General features: G+C 46.6%; 1 protein-coding gene across 1 annotated transcript in view; it reads left to right on the forward strand.

Annotated features, from left to right (window-relative positions):
- Nucleotides 1–11,581: 11,581 nt before the first annotated feature.
- HSD11B2 (hydroxysteroid 11-beta dehydrogenase 2) overlaps nt 11,582–26,203 on the forward strand; it is a 29,848-nt gene continuing 15,226 nt past the window's right edge. Inside the window, exon 1 of the mRNA XM_070953172.1 lies at nt 11,582–11,846. Coding sequence (XP_070809273.1) covers nt 11,582–11,846 — 265 coding nt within the window. The remainder of the gene's footprint in view (nt 11,847–26,203) is intronic.

Genomic DNA, 26,203 nt, shown 5'->3' on the forward strand with positions numbered 1-26,203 from the left:
AATGTTTGGCAAGATTTATAGATGACATGAACAGCTAAAGGTTTACTAATCTGGGGATCCAATTTCAGCCTACCATACCAACACAAATACCTTTTTATTATTCTAAGGTTCTTATATGGAACTCCATCTACATGGAGGGAAGCATACCATGGGATGGCACAAGATTTGGTCTTGGGCCCAGGACTCTTCAACATCTTCATAAATGATGTAGAGGAGGGAAGGGGAACTCAGCAAATTTGCAGATGTCACCAAGCTTGGGGGAGTAGCTAACATTTTGGAAGATAGACTCAAGATATAGAAGGATCTTAACAGATTGGAGCATGGGGTCCTATTCGAGAAGATGCAGTTCAGTGGTGAGAAAAGTTGGGTCCTGCACTTAGGCAGGAAAAATCCAATACACAGGTGCAGGAAGTAGCTGGCTCAACAGTCGTGACTGTGAGAGGAAGCCTGGAGAACCATTGAAGTATGAACCAGAAATGTACTGCAGTTGTAATCTTGGGCTGCTTCAACAGACGGATAGTGTCAAGACAACAAGAAGTGATAGTACTGCTTTTACCACACTGGTGAAATGACACTTGAATAATGCATCCAAATATGGTCACCATGATATAAAAAAGAGGCTGAGACCCTTCAAAGTGTGCAGAGAAAAGCAACAAAGACGGAGGCTAAACCATATGATGAATGGTTGAGGGAACTAGGTATATTTAGTCTAATGGAGAGAAGGACTAGGATAATTATCTTACGGTACTTGAGGGGATGTCACCGAGAAGAGGGGGGCAACTAATTCTCCAAAGTACCAGAAGGCAAGACAAGAAGCAATGGATGCAAACTATTCAAGGAGAGAACCAACCTACAACTAAGGAGAAATTTCCTGATAGAACAATTAACCAATGGAACAGGTTGGTGGCCAGAGTTGTGGATCCTCCATCACTGGAGGTTTTTAAGAAGAGACTGGACAGTCATTTGACAAGGATAATATAAGGCCTTCTAAGTTGGACAGGAGTTTAGACTAGAAGACCTTCGAGGTCCCTTCCAGCCCCCGGATTCTATGTTCTTATCCTTTTGAATTATAAATCAATTCTTGCTATAACAAGTTCTAAAGAAATGATTGGTCTTGAGAACCCATACTTATCCAACCATTCATGTAAGTCAGATTTCCATCCATTCTAGTAGATTAAGAAGCCCAAGCATTGACTAACCAAGAATATTGGTTCTTTTAGGAAGAGATGTTTGTAAAAGCTGAGGACCTTTGTCCTTTGCCTTACTTGAACATCAGCCCAATTCTGCTTGTACTGCAGGTGACTCGAGGGACTCAGGGTGGTGGGGCAGGACAGAGGCTGGTCCTCAGCTATAGAATTGGCAATCTCTTAATGGAGAGGCCAGAGCAAAGTGAGTGAACTAGAAGAGTGTTTCCCAAGAGTGTTTCTGGCTTTGCAGGCTGGGAGTGGGGGGGAGAGGGGATGGTTCTGGGCAAGGGGGGACCCTGGTAGTGGGTCACGGGCTGGGAAACTCTGAACCAGAACACTACTGGTTGATTTTAAAAGCTTTATTTTTGTAATATAAGCGCCCTACCTTCACTCGCTCAGGCAGTGAAATTATCTTGGGGAATGTGGAGCTAAAAATGATGAGGCTTCAACTTACTTCCCCCCAAAAGCCCTTTTATAGACAAGACTGCATTCCCTCAGGTTGACTGTTGGATCACTTCAGGGTCATAGATCAGGGTAGCCATCCATCTGATCAAAAAGTTCATTTCTATGAACCTTCCATTACTGTAGAGCTTACAGGAATCTTATCAGAGAAATGTTCTCAAAAATTCTCCTAGCCTTCATATCTTACCTCAAAACATCTTGCATCTTGATACAGCTTTGCAATGCATTCCTTTCAGTTCCAGCTTCAGTGCAACTTGTTAACTGTTTATTGTCTGGCTAATAACTCTTTCGGTAACAGCTGCTCTGCCTCAAGGCCAATCGTTGTTTTATAAATACCTGGATTATTTTAAGAGCTGCTGGAAGGTTTAAGAGTTCAGATCACCAGGACCAAATGGATCACACCCCAAGGTTCTGAAGAAACTGGCAGACATGATCTCAGAACCACTGAACCATGTCTTTCAAAGATCCTGGAGCACTGGGAACTGCCAGAGGACTGGAAAAGAACTGATGTAGTTCATATCTTCAAAAAAGGGAAAAAGTGGATCCAGGAAACTACAGATCAATCAACCTGACATCGATACCTGGGAAGATCCTGGAAAAGATAACCAAGCAATGAGGCAAACAAAGTCATAACCAGAAGTCAAAAACGAATCTCGCCAGATAAATCTTATTGTATTTGTTGACAAAGTGACTAAATTAGTGGACCAGAGAAATGCTGTGGATAGAATTTATTTGGACTTCGGTAAGGCATTTGATAAAATTGACCACAGCCTATTTACTTGATAAGAGAAAAATGTGGGTTAGACAGCATCACCACCAGATGGATTTGAACTGACTGACCAATTGCACCCAACATGTAGTCCTCAATGGAACTGCATCTACATGGAGGGAAGTATGCAGTGGAGTACCTCAAGGCTCTGTCTTAGGCCCAGTATTCTTTAATTTCATGAACAATGAGAGAATATAAGGGGAACTCATCAAATCTGCAGACAACATCAAACTGGCAGGAATAGCCAAGATTCCAGAAGATAGGTTCAAGATTCAGAAAGATCTTGACGGACTTGACACTGGACCTTATCTAACAAAATGAAATTCAATGTAGAGAAAAGTAAGGTTTTACATTTAGGCAAGAAAAATCAAATGCACAGGTATAGAATTGGTGGTACCTGGCTGAACAGGTACCATCTGTGAAAGGGATCTTGGAGTCCTAGTGGACAATTGCTTAAATATGAGCCAGCAGAATGCAGCAGCTGCCAAAAAACCAATGCAATCCTAGGCTGCATTAATAGAGGGATAGAATGAAGATCATGTGACGTGATAATACTACCTTATAATGCCTTGGCTAAGACCACAGTTAGAATATTGCACAGTTTTGATTGCCACAATATAAAAAGCTGTTAAGACCCTGGAAAGAGTACAGAGAAGAGCAACAAAGATGATTAGGGGGCTGGAAGTAAAACAACATATGAAGAACCGTTGTAGGAATTGGGTATGTCTAGTCTAGTGAAAAGGAGGACTAAGGGTGACATGATAGCAATGTTCCAATATTTGAGGGGCTGCCATAAACAAGAGGGGGGTCGACCTATTCTCCAAAGCACCTGCAGGCAGGACAAGAAGCCATGGATGGAAACTAATCAAGGAGAGAAGCAACCTAGAACTAAGGAGAAATTTCATGACAGTGTAAACAATTAACTAATGGAACAGCTGGCCTCTAGAAGTTGTGATGCTCCATCATTGGAAGCTTTTAAGAAGAGACTGGACAGCCATTTGTTTGAAATGGGATAGGGCAGGGGTGTCAACTCAAGCCCCCCAGGCTGCATCCGGCCCACAAGGCTGCCCTGGAAACAGCAAAGGACCAGCCTGCGGTGCCTCTGCCAGCAAAAATGAAGTTGGCCCTTCCAGGCCCCATTTTCAGCTTGGACAGCCTCCTGCAGCCCTCTGCCAGTAAAAATGGAGCTTGGGGTGGGGGTGGGGGTGGGGGTTATTGAGACTCCATTTTTGCTGGCAGAGGGCTAGCAAACCAAAGCAGAAACAAAACAAAACAAAAGGAAAAATGTTTCCCCTTTTGCATTTGAGCATCCGAGAAGGGACAGGAAAGAGGAAAGAAAAAGAAAAAGAAGGGAAGAAAGATGGGAAGAAAGGAGAATGAAGAGGGAAGGAAAAGGAAGGAAGGAAAATCCTCCCTTAGGACTTGGCCACCAGCAAGGCTCCTCTGGAGGACAAGGATTTGGCACTCTCCCTGGTCTCACCTTCCTCCGCTGGAGACAATGGATCCCCCCAGCCCCCCCCCCCCCCCCGGCCACCACAGGTGCCCTGACAGAAGTGATGTTGAGTTGGCCACGCCCCCCAGCCTCCCCCCCACACCTGATCAAATTCAACCCTGATGCGGCCCTCACTGAAATTGTGTTTTACACCTCTGCTACAGGGCATCCTGCTTCAGCAGGGGGCTGGATTAGGAGGATCTCCAGGGTCCTTTCCAACCCTATTACTCTGTATTCTGCAACTTTGTAGGTCACTTGCAGGGTTAGCATTTGCAGATACCGTGTGATCATAGCTGTGCTTCAGTTACAGAGGGAGGAAAAATCTATCTGTTGGTTGATCCAATATGGGGTACCACAAGATCCGCTCTCTCTCCCTTATTGTTTAACATTTATATCCAGCAAGAAGGAAGGGTCGTTTATCAGTTCAGAGTGGGTAACGTCAATGTGCTGATGATGGACCCAGATTGTTCCGGGCAATATACTGACTCTGTAAGCAGCTTAGAGAGCACTGTGAAGCAGTATATAAGTCTAAGTGCTATTGCTATCATGAATTATATTTACCTCTACTCCAGACTTAGCTGGTTCTTGCCCAATCCTGGATGCTTTGCAGATTTGGAAGGAAAAAACAGACTGAAGCTGAATCCCAGTAAGACCAAATTATTGTTCATTCAAAAACAGTTTCTGCACCAGCTCTGAAAGAATTCCTCCCCATTAAGGAGCATGGCCATGATTTGGGAATCTTTCGTACAGCTTCTGTTGTTAAGCCGATGGTAGTCATGGTTTGAGAGACTCTCATCCAGCCTTCTGGCATCTAAGGCTTCCCTATAAGCCATTAATGAACCCTCCTGAGTTCAGTCATTAAGCCAACTGTGAGTTCATTTAGGATAGGATAATTTAACAGTAGGATAATTTATCTTACATTCACTATTTTATGAAGAATATTTGAGGTCATGGACTTTGCGAGATTCAGACGCTTGGTTCCTGAGCTAATAACTCTATCAAAAAAGGTGTTTAAAACATGCCAAATTGCAACTCTGGGAAGCCCTACTTGGAACTTTCCTTGGGTTGATGTAAAACCATTTGGGTGCAGTTGCAAATCGACCACATTGCGCTACTGCCCAGCCTAAGTTTATTGGTCTGGATATTGTGAGGTTTGGTTTACACGGAGTTCAAGATATGCTACATCCATAACTCTCTCCTGATCTATAAGCAAGTCATCCTGCCAGCCATCAAAAGAGAAAACTTCAAACTGCTGGCAATGGAAGCTTTCTTCTCTAAATGCTCCCAGGCAGTGCCTTGCCCAGTACAGACAGGAAACCATCGCTTCTCCTTTCTGAATATTGGGGTTCTCTTCTTCTCCCCCCTGCAGGCACCTTCTTTTGCCAGCTCCTTCAAGCACAACTTCTGCTGACCTTGAAGAGCCCAATCCATGCCAGGTGGTGATGTGGGCTCTGGCTCCACCCTTATCAGTCCTGATCTGGGCTGCCTCCTTTTTCTCAGCCATCTGGGGAATAACCATAACCTTTCCTTTCCTTCCACCTGAGCCATGCTGGGCTTTGGGTTCCCTGCTTCTTAGTCCTCCAAAACGCCAAGACTACAACTTGGTCTCCTCCCTCTCAGCTGCCCACTCAGCCTTTTGCTCCTCCTCACAAGGTGGCCTTGAGCTGGCACTTTCAGCCTTCTGCCTTCACATTCTCCTCTCCCGGCTTGTTCCCTTCAGATTTCTAGCCATGACCTGCTGTCCAAATTTCCCTGCATTCATCCAAGGCAAGGTCTGGCTCTCCCCTTTCCCTCGTTTCCCTCCAAGATGACTTGTGGTTCTCTTCCCCTCCCTGCCTGGCGGCTTTGATACCATTTGGGGGGCCTTGGGCTGTTCCACCTTAAAAGAGCTTTTTGCAACCTATAAAGTTTATTTCCTTGTCTATGCAATTGGCATTTGCTCCGTACAAAATTACATTTTACAGTTTTATTTTATTGCTAATAAAAAAGTAAATAGTTGTTTCCCGTTGCCATTAAAAACAGAAAGATTGCAATCTGGCTGGGGATGGCGGGGAGGCCAAAGGTGAATTCCCAAGTGATAATTGTGGGCAAGGCTGTGTGCATTGTGGAGTGATGAATGGCAGTGCCCCTCTTCACACACAACACACTGATCTGGGCCAAAGAGCAGGGGATGGGAGAGGTTTCCTCCAAGGAGCCCCCACCCTCTACAGGAGACAAAGAACTTCATCCCAGTAGGCCTGCTGCTGCAGGAAAGTCCTAGCCAGCCAACCGGCCCAGCTCAAGTGGAAGAGGAAGAGGTCAGAAAAAAGCAGAGGTGTTGTCCCAAAAGTGCTTTTTCCAAAAGGCAACTGGGCTTTCTTGGTTTTTTCTCTGAAAATGTTTCACTTCAGAACTGAAGAAGCCTCTTGGATGAGAAGCTAAATGTTTTCAGAGAAAAAACCAAGAAAGTCCAGTTGCCTTTTGGGACAACCCTGGCCTGGAGGATTGAGAACCTCCATAGACAAGCAGGCTGGTTCTCGACAGAACTCGTGGCCAACTCATCTCTGAAGCCTCGGTTGGCTGCAGTGGCCGAGCCACGCCACTACCCAGCGCATGGCAGAGACTTGCTGTCCTTATCTGCCCTGGAGAAAAGTCCATTTCCTCTTCCCAGCAACAGCCCTTCCAGTCTTTCGGGATGCCTTCGTGCTTCCGCTCAGCTGGCATCCAATTCCTCCTCTTCTTGGGATTTCGACTCCAAGGTGGTCACCCATTTTTGTTGCTGTTCTCAGCACTTGTTCCAGTTCCTCAGCATCCTTCTTATACTGTACAAGCAAAACTGGACACAATATCCAAGTTACCAACTTCTGTGAACTTGACACTATATCTCTGTTGCTGCATCTAAAACTGCATCGGTTCTTTCGGCCACTACAACACACCTCCGCTCTGTTAGGACACCAGGGCTCTCTCACAAGTAATACTGCCAAGGCAGGTCCCAATTGTTTTTGTTATCTGGGCATCCAGATTTTTCTGCCACACACAGGGCCCAATACAGTAATCCACAGAGTGCCAGGGCATACTTTCCTCCATGTGGACATGGACCCATAAAGGGCCACATACTGACTATGGTTGTTCAGTCCAACTGTAAATTCATCTGGTAGTGAGACTGTTCATACCATATTATTCCACTTTATCAAGATGGTGTGATCTACTTTATCAAATGCCTAGTCACCTTGTCAGAGAAAGCAATAATATATATTTTTAAGAATTCTAATACCGTAATGACATCTGCCAGTTCCTTTAACTCTCGGTCTGGTCCTGAGAACTTGATTCAGGGCAGCTAAGTGTTTCTCTCACCATTTCCTCAACAATGTTGATTTGCATTTCTCTTTTGCAACCCTCTGCCCGTTCATGATGATGCCATCTTGTCAGATTCAAGATATCTTTCAATTATCTGCTTTTGCTAATCTGCTCTCTGCTCTCCGTTTTTTAAACTTATCCCTTTTGTTTCTGTTTCTTAGTGAATTATTTATACAATAATGTCAGTTTCATCAGCTGTCTCCCATTTTTTCCTCTTTGATATTATTTGGATCTTAATTATCTGATTTTTAAAAATTTCCAATCCTGCTGAACTATTTATCACTTCAAAATTTCCATCTTTGAAATCCTTCCCACTGTTTTTCATTTACTTACTGAAATTGTATCTCTTGAAACTACCTTCAGTTCCCACTGCTTGCAATATGTTGAATTCTAAAATTACATAAAATAACATAGAAAAACAGAGTTGGAGGTCTTCTAGTCTGACCTCCTGCTCAAGTAGGAAACCCTATACCATTTCAGGCAAATCTCTTCTTGCAAACCTCCAGTGATGGACACCCACAACTTCCAGAGGCCAGTTGTTCCACTGATTAATTGTTCTCCCTGTCAGAAAATTTCTCCTTAGTTCTAGGTTGGATCTCTCACTGGCAAGTTTCCATCTGTTACTTCTTGTCCTGCCCTGGGGGGGGGGAGCTTTGGAGAAGAGGTCGACCTCCCCTCCTCTTTATTTATTGGTTCGATTTATATGCTGCCCTTTTCCGGAGACTCAGGGCAGTGACAACAATGCATTAAGCAATAGCCTTCATACTTTTGTATATACCTGCTTAGTAGGGCTTCTGCCCCCCCCCCCAGTGGTGTTCTTTTTTATACAAAGTCAGTTTATTGCCCCCACAAACCGGGTCCTCTGTGGCAGCCACTCAGATATTAAGAGCTCTGCTATCAAGTCAGCCCTGGTCCTTCTCTTTGTAAGACTAGACATGTGGCTGGGAAAAGAGCTGAAGCAATGTAGTGGCATACTGTGGCCCATTTTAAGGTCCTAATTTCCTCCAAAATGGAGGAGCCATTTTTCTCAGCAGGCAGGTCAGAGCGTCCCTGGGCACAGCAATAAATCATTCTAGGAACACAAAACACACATCGTGTGACTCAAGGGGGAGGCACCGATGAGTTGCTTTTAGTGCAGATGTAAATCAGCTGATGATAAAGATCAGCTACTGCAGAATACACTAATCTCATCCCATTTATGTGTTAGCTCCAGGGCTTCCACCTATGCATATTTCCTGTTCTTACATAGTAAATTAGTAAGAAGTTGTGTCCTACATTTTGGATGAGTCTCCAGTTTTGCTTGTGGGCTTCAGCCTTCATCATTAGTGGTGGACCTTCTTTGGGTAGTCAGGAACTGCCTTTATCTGGAGGCAGTTTGGGTGAACCCTTTATTCATTCTGACTTGAATTCTAGACTGAGGCACCTTGGATCATGTTTCAGCCTTTTGAAAAAGGCTCAAATTTGAATTCTATAGTCAGTGGCATCTGATAATCTTTGGAGAGGCAAGATTTGGGTGGTGGAGCCTTTTTCTCCCAAAGCTCTCTATGTGGTCAGAGCCAGGGAGGCTCCCAAGGGTTTCCATGGCTCTTCCTAGAATAGGCTGCAATGAGAATGGTAAGACCTTAAAGAACGGTATTATGCAGATTTGGAATAGTTAGTGGTAAAAGGAAATCAGGCCGCCAAGAACACGGTGGCTGGACACTATCAAAGCTGACACCAGCCAGCGCACAGAACAACAAAGAAGCAGTGCAAGATCGGAAGATGTGCAGAGACCAGACCCATAGAATTGCCGAGAGTCAGACTGGACTGGATAACATGCAGATTGCACTGAGCCATGTTCTGTTCTTAAGTAGAAGTACATCAATCCACTTTCCCGCCATGATGACAGTGTCATCTGCCTAAATTTCAGTCTGCTTTAATACTGTTCTGAGGTGGAAATGGCGCTATTTGCCCAGAATTGTTTTGGTTGGCAACTGGCCCAAAGGGCTGTATTCTGCTTGTTTCTGCCGGGCCTCTGAGCCCCTTTTTAGTGCATGGCACTGTTTATCATGGCACTGTTCTGGACCATCTGGCCGTGAGGTGCGCAGATGGTCCTGTTTTGTGGCCATTCCAACAGGAAGACTCGACATCTCGGTTGTTGTCCTCTGGCATTTCAGAGTTGTTTCATCTCCCACATTGCTTGTTACAAGAAACCACTGGAGAGATCTGGCTATCTCAGAAAGTTGCTGCTCAGCCTTCAAAGGGGCCAGATAGAAGAAGCTGCAAACCCCCATTATCACCATTACTGGCAGGTTTCAAGTGCTGGTTTGGACCTACAAAGTAGAAAACAGTTTGGGGGATCCATGAGCAGAAGGGCCCCCATTTCCTGCAAGTGCTAGATTTTCTGGAGAAACCCTTCTCTGTGATGTGATGTGCAATTGGTGAGACTCAGAGAAGCCTGTCTCGTTGCCCACTCTTGCTTGGAGTTTCTTCTAGGGTAACTCCTGGCCCTGGCATCGTGCCCTTCAGGTAGGAGCCTCCCCATGCAAGTTGTTTGATCCTTACAACTGACAACAGGCCAACATTTTTATTTATTGAATGTTGATTTTAAGCATTTACCTGTAAGGAAAGAATAGACATCAGTGATGGCATGATGATAAGATCTCCCCCTTTGGGCCATTCTGCACAAAGGCAGTTGGAGAGCTTGCTCCAGGAGTAATTAGACTCAGACTCCGCCTCAAACCATGGGAGAAATTAGGGAAGAGAAAATTGTTTGCAGCACTTGTGCCCGATATCGGTAGTGGGAGATAGAACATCTCATAAGCAGCATCCTCTTTCTGAAACCTCCAACACAGTTAAGTGGCATTTTCGGCCAGAGGGGTGAAATACTCAGGTTGGGCTGGGCAGCTGCCCAGGGTCTATCAATGCCAGATAGTACCAGGCAGGAAGCGCAAGGATTACTATCAAGTGGCTGTGTGGGGAGGGACCTAGAGAAAGCATAGAAGTTGATCAGCCTGACAAGGCGCAAGTGGTTCTTTCCCCTCTTTGCTATCAAGAGGAACCAGATCCATGAAGGCTGAACCTCTGGATCCAAGATCCAGTTGGTGAGGGCAGCGCAGGAACCAATGGCGATCTCAGACGTGGCGTTCTGCAATTGTCACTGGATCCTTCTGCAATATTTTAATATTTACCTGTTAATTACTGTCCCAGGATGTTCTTCTTTGGACAGACAGATCTAAATGGAAAGCAGAGAATAGCTGCGGTTTCACCCTTGTGCATTTTCTGGCAGCTTCAGTCACAGCACGGAGGCCAGCAAGGATCGCTTCCCTGGGGGTTGAGCTGCCTGTCTCTTGGGAGGCCCGAGCCCTGGTTGTGGGAAGGCAGCAGCTGCCACTCCCGTGTGCAGGAGGGGCAAATAGTGCAGCTGCTGAACAAAGGCCTCCTTAGGCCAGCTGCTGTTAGGGGCCCCTCCGGCCACCCACAGGCAGAGGGGAAGGAGGAGAGCAGGGCTTGAACACTGCTCAGATCGGACCGAAAATGCTCGAGGGGGAAAAGACTTGGTCTTCCTTTTGGGAGCACTGCCCTTCCCCATGAAGGCCCTCTGCTAAGGCTGGGGCTCCGTCCCCCTTCCCGGGGAAGAAGTGCCTCAAGACACCAGTGGGAATGCAGGGAAGGCATCCCCGAGTGGGCTGTTGGGGGAGGGGGGCTGTGTCTGGCACAACTAACCCATCAGCCCCTGGCCTACAGCTTCCCCCTCCCCCCATTAATGCAGGGAAGAGGGGCTGCTGCCTTTGGGCTCCCTCCTGCTCAGCCCTTGTGCCTCCCCAGAGAGCCTCCTTCACAAGGGACGAGCGAAAGGGGCCTGCGACTCACTTGAGGGCCGCTCGGCCTTGGGGGGGGGGGCACTTTTCGCAATTCCACTCGCGCATACAAGAACCGTAAAGACGAGGCCGGCCTCCTCGCCCTCCCTGCCCGTCGCAGAGGAGGCGAAGGCCCGACTGGCCCTTCCGCTGCGCCCGGCCTTCTTGCGGCTCCTGAGGCGCAGCGCTTCCCGGGCGGCGGGGAGCCCTCGAGGGCAGCCGCCGAACCCCTGCGCCCTCGGCGGGGCCCGGGTCCTTCTGCGTCCCCCACCCGGAGAGGCCTTCAACTTCTCCCATTGGCAGCAAGGCAGGGCAGCTCCGCCCTCCGCCTCTTTTTTACAACTCCTGTGGCGCTTCCCTCCTCACTCCGCCGGCCGAGGCGCGCTCGGGACACCCCGGCGCGGCCGCCGCCTGCCTTTTGTTCGCCGCCGCCCGAGTGGCCGCTTGCCTCTGGCGCAGCCCCGGCCTCCCGGTCCCTCCTCCCGCCCTGCCCCGCATGGAGCTGGGCTGGGCGTGCAGCCTCTCGGTGTGGCTGCTCTTCCTGGGCAGCCTGGCGCTGCGCCTCCTGCGCGCGGACCTGTTGCTGAGCCGGCTGCTGCTGCTGCGGGTCGGGCTGCTGGCCGTCCTGCAGGCGCTGGGCCAGGCCGTCCTGCCGCTGCCGCTCAGCGCCGCCCTCACGGGGGCTGCCTGCTGGCTCGTCTCGGCCAGCAGCGCCCGGCGGAAGCGGATCCCCACCGGGGGCAAAGCGGTGGTGGTGACAGGTGAGTCCGGCGGGCCCGCGGCGGAGCCTTCGGGGGGAGAGCCGCCCGGCGCTCGCTGGCGCCACAGTCGCTCCCGCCGAGCCGGTGGCCCGGAGCCGCGCCAGAGAGGGTTAGGGTTAGGGGCTCCCGCGTCTGCTCCGAGGCGGCGGGCCGGCCTGGGCGGGGTGCGGGCGAGCAAGGGGCCCCGGGCGCTCTCCATCCTTCTCGCTCGGGGCCGGCCGCATCAGGACCGAGCCTGGTCTCCGCGCTCTCCGGAACGGGAAGGAAGATGCTGGCGCCGGCAAGGCGTGCTCGCTGCTCAGAAATGCGCGCTTATCTCCCGCCGGCCCAGAAGGGGCCCCTCCGCCGCGGGGGACCGAGCGGGGCCGCGAGAGCAGCTGGGGGCTGCCGGCAAAGCGGACCCAGCGCCTCTTCCGACGGAGAGCCCGGCCGCCCCACCAAACCCCCCGCTGGCTCGCGCCTTTTCCCCGGCACAAGCGGCGGGATTGCGTCCCCCCGACGCCTGCCCCCCGGCCCCGGCTCCTCCCGCCCGCGGAGAGACGGCGCTTGAGAGCCTCGTCCTGGGCGGACGGCGGAGACGAGGCCAGAGGTCGGCGTCCCCGCCTAAGGCCCCGGCCGCGCGTGCTCGACCCCTTAGGTCGGCTCAGGCGCCGCGGCAGCAGCAGCCGGGACGTGGCCGGTGGAAGCCGGATCCTGCGCGGCTCCTTCGGGGAAAGGTCAGGCGCGGCCGGGGCCAGGCTGGAAGAACGCGGGACCGGAGAGCCCGGATGCCAGCGCCACGACGCCCCGCAAGCCGGCTGGAGGAGGCGCGCGAGGAGCTGGGGCTGGCGGAAGCCGCGGGCAGGCCGAGTCCTAGTTAAAGGCGTCCTTTCCAGGAGGGCGGCCCGGCCCAGTCTCGGTGAAAAACAAGGCCCGGAGGTGCAGGGATCTGGTATTGAAGCAGAGGAGAGGAAGGCAGGAACGGCCGCCCCTGAGGCTGCCTCGGCTCCACCTGTGAGCGCCCCCACACCTTGGATGGGAGGGACCGGTGGGCGCTGAGGGGTCAGGCTTGGCGCAGCCTTTTTCTCTCTGCCCAGTGCTGCCCCTGCTTTGCTCCCTCAAATGAGCCTCTCCTCCAGGAGACCGTCTGACAGAGAGAAGGCCCCGCGTACCTGCTTTCTCCCGGAGAATTTGCAGACCAGCTCTTTCTATAAATCTATTCTCCCTGGGCTGCAGGTGGTTTTGGTGGTGACAGCAGGTGCAGCCTTTCTGAACAAGAATAAGTCTGAGGAACAGTTTGGTTGGTGGGAAAATTACAGTTACTAACTCTGTAACTGTAAAAATTATGACTACTAATTCTGCCAAAAATGTGAGTTAGACAGCATCACCATCAGATAGATTCGTAACTGGCTGACCAGAAATGGTACTCAATGGAACTGCATCTACATGGAAGAGTTGGAAGAGTTGGGGGTGGGAGGCACTGTGTTGCGGTGGTTCTCCTCCTTTCTCTCTGACCAGTCGCAGTCTGTGTTGACAGGGGGGCAGAGGTCGACCTCGAGGCCTCTCGTCTGTGGAGTGCCGCAGGGATCAGTCCTCTCGCCCCTTCTGTTCAACATTTATGTGAAGCCGCTGGGCGAGATCATCCGTGGCTTTGGGGTGAGATACCACCAGTACGCTGATGACACCCAGCTGTACATCTCCACCCCAGGCCACCCCAACGATGCCCTTGAAGTGATGTCCCAGTGCCTGGAGGCTGTGCGGATCTGGATGGGGAGGAACAGGCTCAGGCTCAACCCTTCCAAGACTGAGTGGCTGTGGCTCCCGGCATCCCGATATAGTCAGTTGACTCCATCGCTGACTATTGGGGGCGAGTCTTTGGCCCCCACTGAAAGGGCTCGCAATCTGGGAGTCCTCCTGGATAGGCATCTGTCTTTGGAGGAACATCTGACGGCTGTTACCAGGGGGACCTTTTATCAGGTTCGCCTGATTCGCCAGTTGCGGCCCTTTCTTTCTTTTTTTTTTTTTATTGTAAAAGTTTTACCATTACATTTTCACCCCATTTTCACCCCCCCTAACCCACCCCAACCTCCCCAAACCCCCCCTAGCCCCCCCCTAACCCTCCCCTCCCCCCCGGACTTCCATAGAATGTACCCCATCATTATCCCCTTTATATAAAAAAAACCTTGAACTCTAAAACCCCCCCAACCCCCATATCATTTTTCATCTTCAGATAGTTCAAATATTTCTATCTTAATATAAAATAATAATAATAATAATAATAATAATAATAATAATAATAATAATAATAATAATAATAATTTTATTTCTATACCGCCCTTCTCCCGAAGGACTCAGGGCGGTGTACAGCCTGTTTAAAAACACAAACAAAACAACAATATAAAATTTAAAATAATTAAATAAAGTGGCTCAGATTTAAAACCCCAATAAATTTAAATATCCCAATTTAAAAGCTATTGTGTTGTTAGTCCGGCCTGGCGGAATAATAGGGTCTTCAGTGAGCAGCGAAACGCCCGGAGGTCGGAGATCTTACGAATTTCCGGGGGCAGTTCGTTCCACAGGGATGGGGCTCCCACAGAGAAGGCCCTCCCCCTGGGCGCCGCCAGTCGACATAACTTGGTTGACGGCACCCTGAGGAGACCCTCCCTGTGGGAACGGACTGGTCGGTGGGAGGCTATTGGTGGCAGGAGACGGTCTCGGAGGTACCCGGGTCCTGTGCCATGGAGTGCTTTAAAGGTGGTAACTAACACCTTGAATCGCACCCGGAAGACCACTGGGAGCCAGTGCAGCTCGCGCAGGAGGGGTGTCACATGGGCACAACGAGTTGTGCCCATAACCACCCGCGCGGCAGCATTCTGGACCAGTTGGAGCCTCCGAGTGCTCTTCAAGGGGAGCCCCATGTAGAGAGCATTACAATAGTCCAACCGGGAAGTAACAAGGGCATGAGTGACCGTGCGTAGGGCGTCCCGATCCAGAAAGGGCTGCAACTGGTGAATCAGGCGAACCTGATAAAAGGCCCCCCCTGGCCACGGCCGTCATATGCTCTTCTAAAGACAGCCGTGCATCTAGAAGGACACCTAGATTGCGAGCCCTCTCTGTGGGGGGCAGAGATTCACCCCCAATAGTCAGTGATGGCACCTGCTGACTATATCGGGGCGCCGGAAGCCATAGCCACTCGGTCTTGGAGGGGTTGAGTCTGAGCAAGTTCCTCCCCATCCAGACCCGCACGGCCTCCAGGCAGCGAGACATCACATCAAGGGCATCGTTGGGGTGGTCTGGGGTGGAGATGTACAGCTGAGTATCATCAGCGTACAGATGGCACTTCACCCCAAAACCATGGATGATCTCACCCAGCGGCTTCACATAAATATTGAACAGGAGGGGCGAGAGGACTGACCCTTGCGGCACCCCCCATGTGAGACGCCTCGAGGTCGACCTCTGTCCCCCTGACAACACAAACTGCGAGCGGTCGGAGAGGAAGGAGGAGAACCACCGCAAAACGGTGCCCCCTATTCCTAACCCCCTCAACCGCTGCAGCATGATACCATGGTCGATGGTGTCAAAAGCCGCTGAGAGATCTAATAGGACTAGGACAGAGGAGCAACCCCTGTCCCGAGCCCTCCAGAGATCATCCACCAACGCGACCAATGCCGTTTCTGTGCTGTACCCCCGCCTGAAGCCCGACTGGTACGGGTCTAGATAGATAGCTTCATCCAGGTGTCGGGAAAGTTGTCGTGCCACCACGCTCTCAACAACCTTCGCCACAAAACGAAGGTTGGAGACTGGACGATAGTTAGCTAATTCAGCCGGGTCCAGGGAAGGCTTCTTGAGGAGGGGCCTCACCACCGCCTCTTTCAAGGCGGCAGGAAAGGCACCCTCACTCAGAGAAGCATCTATAATCCCCTGGAGCCAGCCTCGTGTAACCTCCCGGGAGGCCAGTACCAACCAGGAGGGGCACGGGTCCAATAAACACGTGGCGGCACTAATCTTACCCAGAACTCTGTCCACATCCTCGGGAGTCACAGGATCAAACTCCTCCCATATAACATATAATTATATTATAACATAATATAATACTATCTTAATATAATACTACTTTCAGTGAAAAGCTATTTGATACTTCCTAGTTTGATATTTGTTCTGCACATAATCTATCCACTTTTTCCATTCACATTCATAAGTCTCTTGCGAGCGGTCTTTTAAATATGCTGAAATCTTCGCCATCTCAGCAAAACTGGCCATCTTCAAAGTCCATTCTTGAACAGTAGGCAAAGCTTCATTTTTCCAATATTTACCTATCAACAATCTCGCTGCTGTAATCATATACAAAATCAATTTTGTTTCATCCACTGTAAAACCCTTAACTATACCCAAAAGAAACAATTGTGGAGAAAATTGAATTTTTTTCTTCAAAACATTCTGCATGACCCACCAAATTTTTATCCAAAAAGCCTTAACTTTCTTACAGGTCCACCAAATATGATAATATGTAGCATCTGTACAATCACACCTCCAACATTTTGGCTGAACATTAGGGTACATACACGACAATTTCTTAGGATCTAAATGCCATCTATAAAACATTTTGTAAAAATTTTCCCTCAAATTCTGCGACTGTGTAAATTTAACATTCTGAACCCAAATTTTCTCCCATGTTTCCAACATCACTGGTTCTTCAAAATTTTGTGCCCACTTAATCATACAGTCTTTAACTAGTTCAGTTTCTGAGTCCCTTTCTAACAAAACATTATAAAGTCTTTTAATATGCATTGGACCTTTCTCTTTTATATGTCTAACCAGCTCTTCCTCATGCAACATAATACCAATTTTTTGGTCCTCTTTCCATCTCAATTGTAGTTGATTATATTGAAACCAAGTTAAATTAATCCCTTCGTCCAACAGTGTCTGTAAAGTCTTCAACTGCCATCTGCCCGCATCTGTAAAAAGAACCTCTTTGTATAAAAACCCCCCGAGTGACATTATATTTATATTCCACATAATATGACCAAGATCCAGCCATAGCGGTATTTTATAATCCCATTTGAATCGGTGCTTCTTCCAAACTCTCATCAAAGAATCTCTAAGTATATGGCTTTTGAATACTTTATCCACTTTGTTGTCATAGAATAAATAAGCATGCCATCCAAATTCAAGGTCAAAACTTTCTATATTCAGTATTCCAGTCTTTTTCCTTCCAAACCAATCACTTGCTGAGGTTAAGGCTGCTGCTTCATAATATAACTGTAGGTTTGGAAGTTTAAGACCTCCCCTTTCTGGAACATCTTGCATAATTTTCAATTTCACTCTCGGTTTTTTCTCGTTCCAAACAAACTTATTCACTCCAGTTTGCCAAGCTTTCAATTGTTTATCACTTTTAAGCACCGGAATCATTTGAAACAAGAAAAGAAATCTTGGCAAAACGTTCATCTTAACTGCTGCTATTCTCCCAAGTAAAGACAGCTGCAGTTTTTTCCACATCTCCATATCTTTCTGTACAACTCGCCACAGTACTTCATAGTTATTTTGAAACAATTTAATATTTGATTCTACAACCTGAACTCCTAGATATTTAACCTTTGGTACAATCTCAAAACCTGCCTTATTTTGAAGTTCATGTCGTCGATCTTGTGTCATATTTTTAACTATCATCTTAGTTTTTTTCTGATTCAATCTAAAACCTGATACTATACCATAATCTTGTATAATGTCTTTCATCTGGATTATTGATTCCATCGGCTGTGTTAGGGTAACAACCAGATCATCTGCAAATGCCCTTATTCTGTAATCCTCTTGCCTTATCACTATACCTTTCAAGTTATTTGAATCCCGTATTGTGTTCAACAAGACTTCTAATGCTAAAATAAATAACAATGGGGATAACGGACAGCCTTGTCTGGTCCCTTTTTCAATATTAAACTCTGATGTCAAACTTCCATTAATAATAATCTGTGCCTTTTGTTCTTGGTAAATTGCTGAGACCGCCTGTATAAATTGGTCTCCAAATCCCATTTTTCTTAAAGTCTTTAGTAGAAAATTCCAATCCACTCTATCAAAGGCCTTCTCCGCATCCAAAAAAACCAGCACTGCAGAGATCTGTTTATTCTTCTCAAGATATTCCAATAAGTCTATAACTTGCCTTACATTATCCTTCATGTATCTGCCTTCTATAAATCCCGCTTGGTCATCGTGAATCACCTCTTGGATTACTGGCATCAGTCTGTTGGCTAATACTTTTGCATAAATTTTATAGTCATTATTTAAAAGAGATATTGGTCTATAATTTTCCGGTTTTTTAGGACCTACTTGTTCTTTTGGTATCAAAGTGATATATGCTGATTTCCATGATGGGGGTATTTTACCCCCTTGTTGTATATTGCAAAATAAATCTCTAAGTTGTTCCACCATTTCTGCTTGTAAAGTTTTATAATATACTGCAGTCAATCCATCTGTTCCAGGAGCTTTAACTGTTTTCAGTTGTTTAATTGCTGCGATTATTTCCTCAACAGTTATAGGATAGTTCAATCTTTCTTTTTGTTGGCTAGTAATTTTTGAAACTCTTTTCTCTTCTAGATATTTTTCTATAAGTCCATTCTGTATATCATCTTTAGCATATAATTTAGTATAATAATCTACAAAAACTTCTTTAATCAATTTTTGTTGAGAAATTTCTTTCCCTCCAATATCAATACTCTCAATAGTCCGCAAGCTCTGCTTCTTCCTTAAAGTGTAGGCCAACCATCTTCCTGGTTTATTAGCATTACAAAACGTATTATGTTTCGCATATTGTAAATTTGTTGCAGCTTGCTCCGCCAAGAGCATTTGAAATTGATCTTTCAAAAGTTTTATAGCACCAGATATTCTTTCATCTGTTGGGTTTTTAATGAGTAACTGTTCCTTATTCTTTATTTCCACTTCCAATTCGGATCTTTTCTTTTGTCGATTCTGTTTGTGTTTAGAATTCATATAAATGAGTACCCCTCTCATATACGCTTTACTCGCATCCCATACAATTTCAATTGGGGTACCCTTATTCAAGTTCATCTCAAAAAATTCTTTCATCTGTTTTTTAAGTTCTGTTATATTTTTTTCATATCTAAACAAATTTTCATTTAGTCTCCATGACCTTCTCTCAGTCTTTCCCATCTCAATTTCTATCCATACAGAACTATGATCGGTTAAAGTTCTTGGAAATATCTTTGTTCTTTTTGTTTTAACAAGTAAATCATCTGATAACAAGATAAAATCAATCCTGGAAAAAGATCTATGTCTATCAGAGAAAAAAGTATAGTCCAATTCTTTTGGGTTATAAATTCTCCAAATATCTTTTAATTCCAAATCTTCTTTCATGTCAAAAAAAGTCTGTGGTAGTCTGAGCCTTACTTTCGCCAAACTCTTTTTATCTAGTTTAGAATCGATTACTCCATTCCAGTCTCCCATTATTAAAATAGATCTGTAATCCCATTGCAATATTTTATTATGTAAAGTCTTATAAAAATGATCCTGTTGTTGGTTCGGAGCATAAATTCCAATCAAAAGAATTTGACCGCTTGCCGTATGCAATTCAATTGCGATAAACCTACCACCTTCATCTGCTTCTATGATTTTAGCAGACAATCTTTTATTTACATAGATAACCACACCGTTCTTTTTTTCCGAGGTTGAAGCTATAAAATGTGTTCCTAATTTAGAGTTTATCAAGTATTTATGATCTTGAGTTCGAATATGAGTTTCTTGTAAACAAATTATGTCATTATTAAATTGTCTCAGGTATGTAAATAACTTCTGCCTTTTTTGTGGTGGATTTAATCCGTTAACATTCCAAGATAAAAGCCTAATTGTCATCTTGACCTTTCTGAAGCGATGAGCTGCCTTGCCTCGCTTCTTCTGAGGTCTTCGGCCTCGCTCCCCCCATGGCTTCACTTTGTGTGGTGCTTTTAGCTCCCCTTTTATGTTGACTTTCTTATTGTTGTTTTTCTTTTATTTGCTTAGAAATTGCACGAGTTATGCGCTGGTCCTTAACTTCAGGGATCCGAGCTAGATCCAAAGCGGCATCTCTTGTTGACAAAATTGGTGAAGATTCTAACAGGGATTCCTCCATAAAACCTCCTCCTCCAACAGCTCCCTGCATTTCCACTAATTCCATCTGCTTGGACTGTTGTTCCCTCTCATGCTGAGGTTGCTTTTCCTTGTCACTTTTTGTCTCCAACATTGTAGATGTACGTGGGGATGATGATCTTTCTTTAAGAATATTATAATAAAAATATTCCGCCTTCTGAAAAGTATTCAATCGATGGCTCTCTCCATTATATTTCAAAATTATACCAGTTGGGGCATTCCACCGGAATGGTATATCTTGCTTTTGCAATTCATTCACTAGAAACCTATATTCTTTTCGATCTTTTAACATCTTAGGTGGTAATTCCTTGTAGATTCCAATTTGAGCTCCCTCCACTTGTACAGAGGAAAGAAAGGATCTTTGCAAAATATCATTTCTTATTCTTCTGTCAGTAAAATATATCACCACATCTCTGGGCAATTTTCTTTGTCTAGCCACCCATGAGTTCACTCTGTAAATTTTGTCTATTTTATAAACCACGTCTGCTGGGTCAATTTTTAACAATACAGCCAGGGCATCCGAACAAATCTGTCTCAGATCTTGCCTATCATTCTCTTTTATTCCTCGAAGCCTTATAGCAAATTCCATGGATCGAAACTGTATCATTGTAATTTCATTTTCAACTCTCTGCACTTTATTGTCCACATCAACAATTTTAGAATCAGTATCCTTCATTTTGACATTAACTTCTGATTTAAATTCTTCCAGTTTGGAATCCACTTTGGTAATGGTTTCTGCCAAATCAGAAACCACATTTGACAATTTGTCAGACACCTTGTCATAGTTTTCTTTCATTGCCTCTTTAAATTCATTAATTTCTTTCTTCATTTCCTGTTGTGATTTTTGAAATTTATCATCCAGAGCCTGGGTAATAAAATCTTTCAAACTTTGTACATCAAAATCCTTTCCCTCACTCTGCTGACTGGGAGGGGGCTGCTGTTCCGGTTTGTGAGTGGGAGATCCCTCCCCTGCAACCTTTGCTTCCTGTTTCTTTGAAGCCATTCTGCCACGTAAATTAACTTTTCTAAAAAAAGGAAGTCTTTTTTCCCCCCCCTTTGCACCTCCACAAAGTCCTTTAAAAAAGTCCCCCAGATTTGATCAAATTAGAAATTAAGTAAGCTGGAGCAAGCTCAGGTTTATTTTAAAAAGGAATTTTTCTTCCACTCTTCTCTGTTCGCTTGCTACAAGCAATGCTACAATGTAGCTTGTTGAAATAGCTTTGCGAGATCACTCTCCCTTTCAGCTCGTTAACACTGGAGCGGCGCCATTTTTTCCAAGCCGTTTCCGCTCGCTCTAACTTTTCCCAAATCAAAAGTTCAAAAACAGGAAAATACTTGCAGTTTCTTGGTTTAGGGGTTGAGGTTGTGTTATAGCAAAATTATTTTTTAAATGTTTGCTGCAGCCGGCTTGCTCTGACAGGCAGAGTCGTCCCACGCCGTCCGGAGTCTCCGCAAGTTAAAAGGGAGCCGCGCCCGTTTCCTCCCCAGTAGCGGACTTCTGGGGGTTCACGGGGGCTCAACCTGCCTCTTGCTTCCCTCTTCTCCTCAAATCCTCAGGATTTTGGAGTTTTCAAGCCGCTCCCCTCACTCGGAGCGGCTCTACAGGCGGCGGGGCTGGCGGTCCTTCAGAAGCGACCGTCTTCGCCGGTGGCAGACAAACCCGGAAGCCAGTTGCGGCCCTTTCTTGATCGGGATTCCTTGTGCACAGTCACTCACGCCCTCGTCACCTCTCGCCTTGACTACTGCAACGCTCTCTACATGGGGCTCCCCTTGAAGAGCACCCGGAGGCTCCAGCTGGTCCAGAATGCAGCAGCGCGGGTAGTGATGGGAGCAACATGGCGCTCCCATGTAACACCGCTCCTACGCGAGCTGCACTGGCTCCCGGTGGTCTTCCGGGTGCGCTTCAAGGTGTTGGTTATCACCTTTAAAGCGCTCCATGGCATAGGGCCTAGCTATCTCCGAGACCGCCTGCTGCTACCGACGACCTCCCATCGACCCGTGCGCTCCCACAGAGAGGGCCTCCTCAGGGTGCCATCAGCCAAACAATGTAGGCTGGTGGCCCCCAGGGGGAGGGCCTTCTCTGTGGGGGCTCCCACCCTCTGGAATCAGTTGCCCCCAGAGATAAGAAGAATCCAGGACCTCAATGCCTTCCGTCGTTCCCTGAAAACCTATCTTTTTCAGCAAGCCGGGTTGGCTTAAGAAGAAATTTTTAAAATTTTTAAATTCTTTTAATTAGTCTGTGATTCTTAACTTTGGGCCAAAATCTATATATATTTTTAAATGTTTTAATATTTGTATTCTATGTTTTTTATCTTGGCTGTACACCGCCCTGAGTCCTCAGGGAGAAGGGCGGTATATAAATTGGAAATTAAATTAAATTAAATTAAATTACATGGAGGCCCAAGGCTCCATCTTAGGCCCAGTACTCTTCAATATCTTCATCAATGATTTGGATGAGGGAATAGATGGGGAACTCATGAAATTTGCAGATGACACCAAGCTGGCAGAAATAGCCAACACTCCAGAAGATGGGCTCAAGATACAGAAGGATCTTGACAGACTTGAGCATTGAAATTAAATGGGTAAAAAAGTAAGGTTCTTCATTTAGGCAAGAAAAACCAAACACACAGGTATAGCATAGGTGGTACCTGACTAGAGGACCTCCAAGGTCCCTTCCAACTATTCTATTCCTATTCCTATTCCTATTCCTATTCTTCTGCTGCATTTAGAGTGAGAAGTTTCTGGTGCAAAGACCTTCAAAAGGAAAGTATGGAATGCTGTTCAAGGCAATGTGGTACCAGCCAACTCTATGTACAACACTTCCTGTGCTTTCTGATGGGGTCGTTTGGGGTTTTTTGAACTGTAACTCAGAGCAGTGAGGATGGATGCTTATAAGCTTGCTTGGTCTGAAAGCCTTGGGTCAGCGGTCGGTTGGAGCCACAGGGAGCATCCAAAGGACACTAATCTGGTGCTGTTTGCGACTGGGTTCAGGAGAGGCTCTGTTCAAGCCAGATCATTTCTCAAGTGGGAGAGGTGCTCAGAGGGGGCCATTTGCGGCTCTCCACTTTTTACAGCCACCATGGAAAAAGTGAATTGAACTCGAATTAGACACATCTGGCCATGCGGTGCATTAGCTGCTTCTGATACACTCTGTTGCACAGTCTGTTCCCAGGTCGAACGACACAGACTCCAAAAATGCCAAAGTGCAACTGCAGACTCTCTTAGTGATTCTGGCAGCTTCTTCATCTCTAGGAAGAGAAGTTTCAAATAGCTTCTGGCCAACTGGGTGAAGCCCATTTGCTTGGGGCTGCTGCTTCAGCTGTGCTGCTCTAAGTCATAACGCTGGCCAATGACCTGAATGCATTTGGTTTTAATTAAGAATAGAAATCTGTACGCCTCAGGTTTGCAACCATTAGCTAGTCTCTACTTAGATCAGATTCTAATGTGATTGTTGGAGGGGGGGGAATAGAGTGGATCCCTTTGGTTAATAAGAAAATGATTGGGCTAGTGTAATCTGTTATGTGTGCTTTGATCTCTCAATTCTTTCACTATTATCATTCTCTGGACTGTTTTGTTGGTTAGTGCTGTAGGATACAGGGTTGTGATGGTTCCAGAAATTCAGTCACAGAAATTGGGTTCCTGCTTGAAAAAGAATCATTCAAATAAGTGAATCCTGTATTTAAGCTCAACAGCCTCTCAACTGATTGAAGCCTTCCAGATAAATGGCTGCTTAGCCTCGCTTGAGCCAAGAGAAGCTCCTCTCTGGGTCATTAGTTCCCTGCCAAAGGAAGTTTTTCTAGGATTCATGCAGAATCGGCCTTCCTGTAAGTTAGATGCTACTATTCTCTGTCCGTTCTGAAGTGAGAGTGAACAGGTCCTGGCCTGTTCACTCTCACCTTTCACTCTCACTCTCATCTGACCTTTCCAATACTTCAGCAATGTTATAGTATTATCTTCCCCCTTCAGCCATATTTCTCAGGAGTATACAGCCCCAGCTTCTCTTCATAGGGCTTCCCAGGCCCCAGGATAGTTTACAGTGCCTTCCTCTGAATCCCAATTTCTCAATATCCTTCTGCACTCTGCACTACATGGCTGGAGACAGAGCTCAAGATGGGATGTGACCAAAGAGCCTTGGTGGTACAGGGGTTTAAAGCACCCTGTTATTAAGCTTATTAAGACCAGCTGCCTGCAATTACTGCAGGGTTCGAATCTCGCCAAGGCTCAAGGTTGACTCAGCCTTCCATCCTTTCTAAGGTAGGTGAAATGAGGACCCAGTTTGTGGGGGCAATAAGCTGACTTTGTATAAATATACAAAAGGATGAAGGCTATTGCTGAGCACATTGTAAGCCGCCCTGAGTCTTCGGAGAAGGGCGGCATATAAATCAAATTAAAAAAAAAAATTAAAAAAAAAAAGCAGAATGCTGGTAGTCCTCAGATTATGACTGGTCACTTAGGGACAGTTCAAAGTTATGATAGGTCCCCTAAAAGTACTTACAACTTGGATCCAAAGGCCAGGGACCCCTCCCCATGGTTGCATGATGGCATTTGGGTGCTTGGCATCTGGTTCACATTTATGGTGGTTTCCTGCATCCCATAGTCATGTGACCATGATTTGCGATGGTTTTTTGCTGGAAACTGGCTTTTGCTTCTGGCTTCCAGGCAAACACATCCATTGTGACCAGTGGGTTTGCTTAACGACCGCAATGTTTGCTTTACAACTGCAGGATTTGCTTAACAACCACTGCAAAAGATGTCATCAAATCAGATCAGTCGTCTGGGTACCTTGATTTATAACTGCCATGACATACGATGAAAATTCTGGGCTCTATGATAGTCTTAAATTGAGGACTACTTACTGCAATTAGTTTCTGTAATTTAGAAATTACATTTCTAAATGTAGCCTAAAATTGTATTTTTTTTAAAAAAAACCACATCCCTAGATTGGCTCATTTTCAGCAATTAACTACAATTCCAAGATGATATTCACAAATAATATGATCTGCCCAGTAGAGAAATTCAGCATCCCTTCAGTGAACATTGGTTACTTCCAGTTGAAAGGCTGCCCATCTTCCCTATAGGGAGACTCTGGGTGACTTACAGATTATAATTGTTATTGTTGCTGCAACAGATTAGCAATAATGTACCAATAGTCTACAGATTATTATTGCTGCTGGCCATGGGATTAGAAAATGGGCATAGCAATCCCTGCATCAGGAGATGTTACATATTACTTAGGAATGCTTCCTGTTCTTGCTGTTTGGAGGAGAATTTGGAATTGTCAGATTGAGCTTTCACAGTTTAAGTGACATGATTAAGACTGAAGGATTGCCTACGTCCTTGTGGGGAACAGAACCAAGTTTAAAATCATAAAATCACAGGCCTGGAAGGGACTTTGGAGGTCTTCTAGTCCAACCACCAACTGAAGGCAGGAGTCCTTATTCCATCCCAGACAAATGGTTGCCCAATCTTTTCTTGAAGACCTCCAAAGAGGGCACACCTACAACTCCCAGAAGTTCTATTGGTTCATTGTTCTCAGTGTTATGAAATTTCTCCTTAGTTCTAGGTTGGTTCTCTCCTTGATAAGTTTCCATCTACCGTGTTTCCCCGAAAATAAGACAGGGTCTTATTTTCTTTTGAACCCTGAAAAAAGCTTGGCCTTATTATCGGGGGGGGGTCTTATTATTTCGGGAGTACAGGAGGCCCTGGGCGGCCTGCGCACTCACAGCTGGGAGTCGGCCCAAAAGCACCAAGCCGCACAAGTGCCTGTCCCCACCCTCTAGGCTTCACCACGTTGATGTGGGCGAAGCTGGTGAGCATCAGGTCCTTGAGGGGCTCATAGCCAATGCTGCCGGCACCCACCACCAGCACCCCATGCGGAAGCCACGGCCTGGCCAGCTCTCCCTGCAGGGTCCAGCTCCAGCCATCACCATAGAGTGGGAAGCACGCTCCTAGAGCGGCCGCTGCCCTGGCTGGGGTTTGGAAGCCGCAGAAGCAGAGTTTGGGGGAGAGAAAGAAGACTGCTGTTTTCCTTGCATGCAGCCAAAAGCAGAAGCAGCAGAAGTCTTTCTTTCTCTCCCTCAAACTCTGCTTCTGCGGCTTCCAAACCCCAGCCAGGGCAGTGGCCGCTTTGGGAGTGTGCTTCCCACTCTATGGTGACGGTCACCGGAGGCCTCCCCTTCCCCCCTGCTCCTCTCTGCGCTGATCGCCCTGCAGTCCCCCCACCCGAGCGCTGACTGACTGGAACC

Source organism: Pituophis catenifer, unplaced genomic scaffold, assembly GCF_029215685.1.
Source record: "Pituophis catenifer annectens isolate HBS135680 unplaced genomic scaffold, rPitCat1.0.hap2 SCAF_13, whole genome shotgun sequence".
Taxonomy (NCBI): Eukaryota; Metazoa; Chordata; class Lepidosauria; order Squamata; family Colubridae; genus Pituophis; species Pituophis catenifer.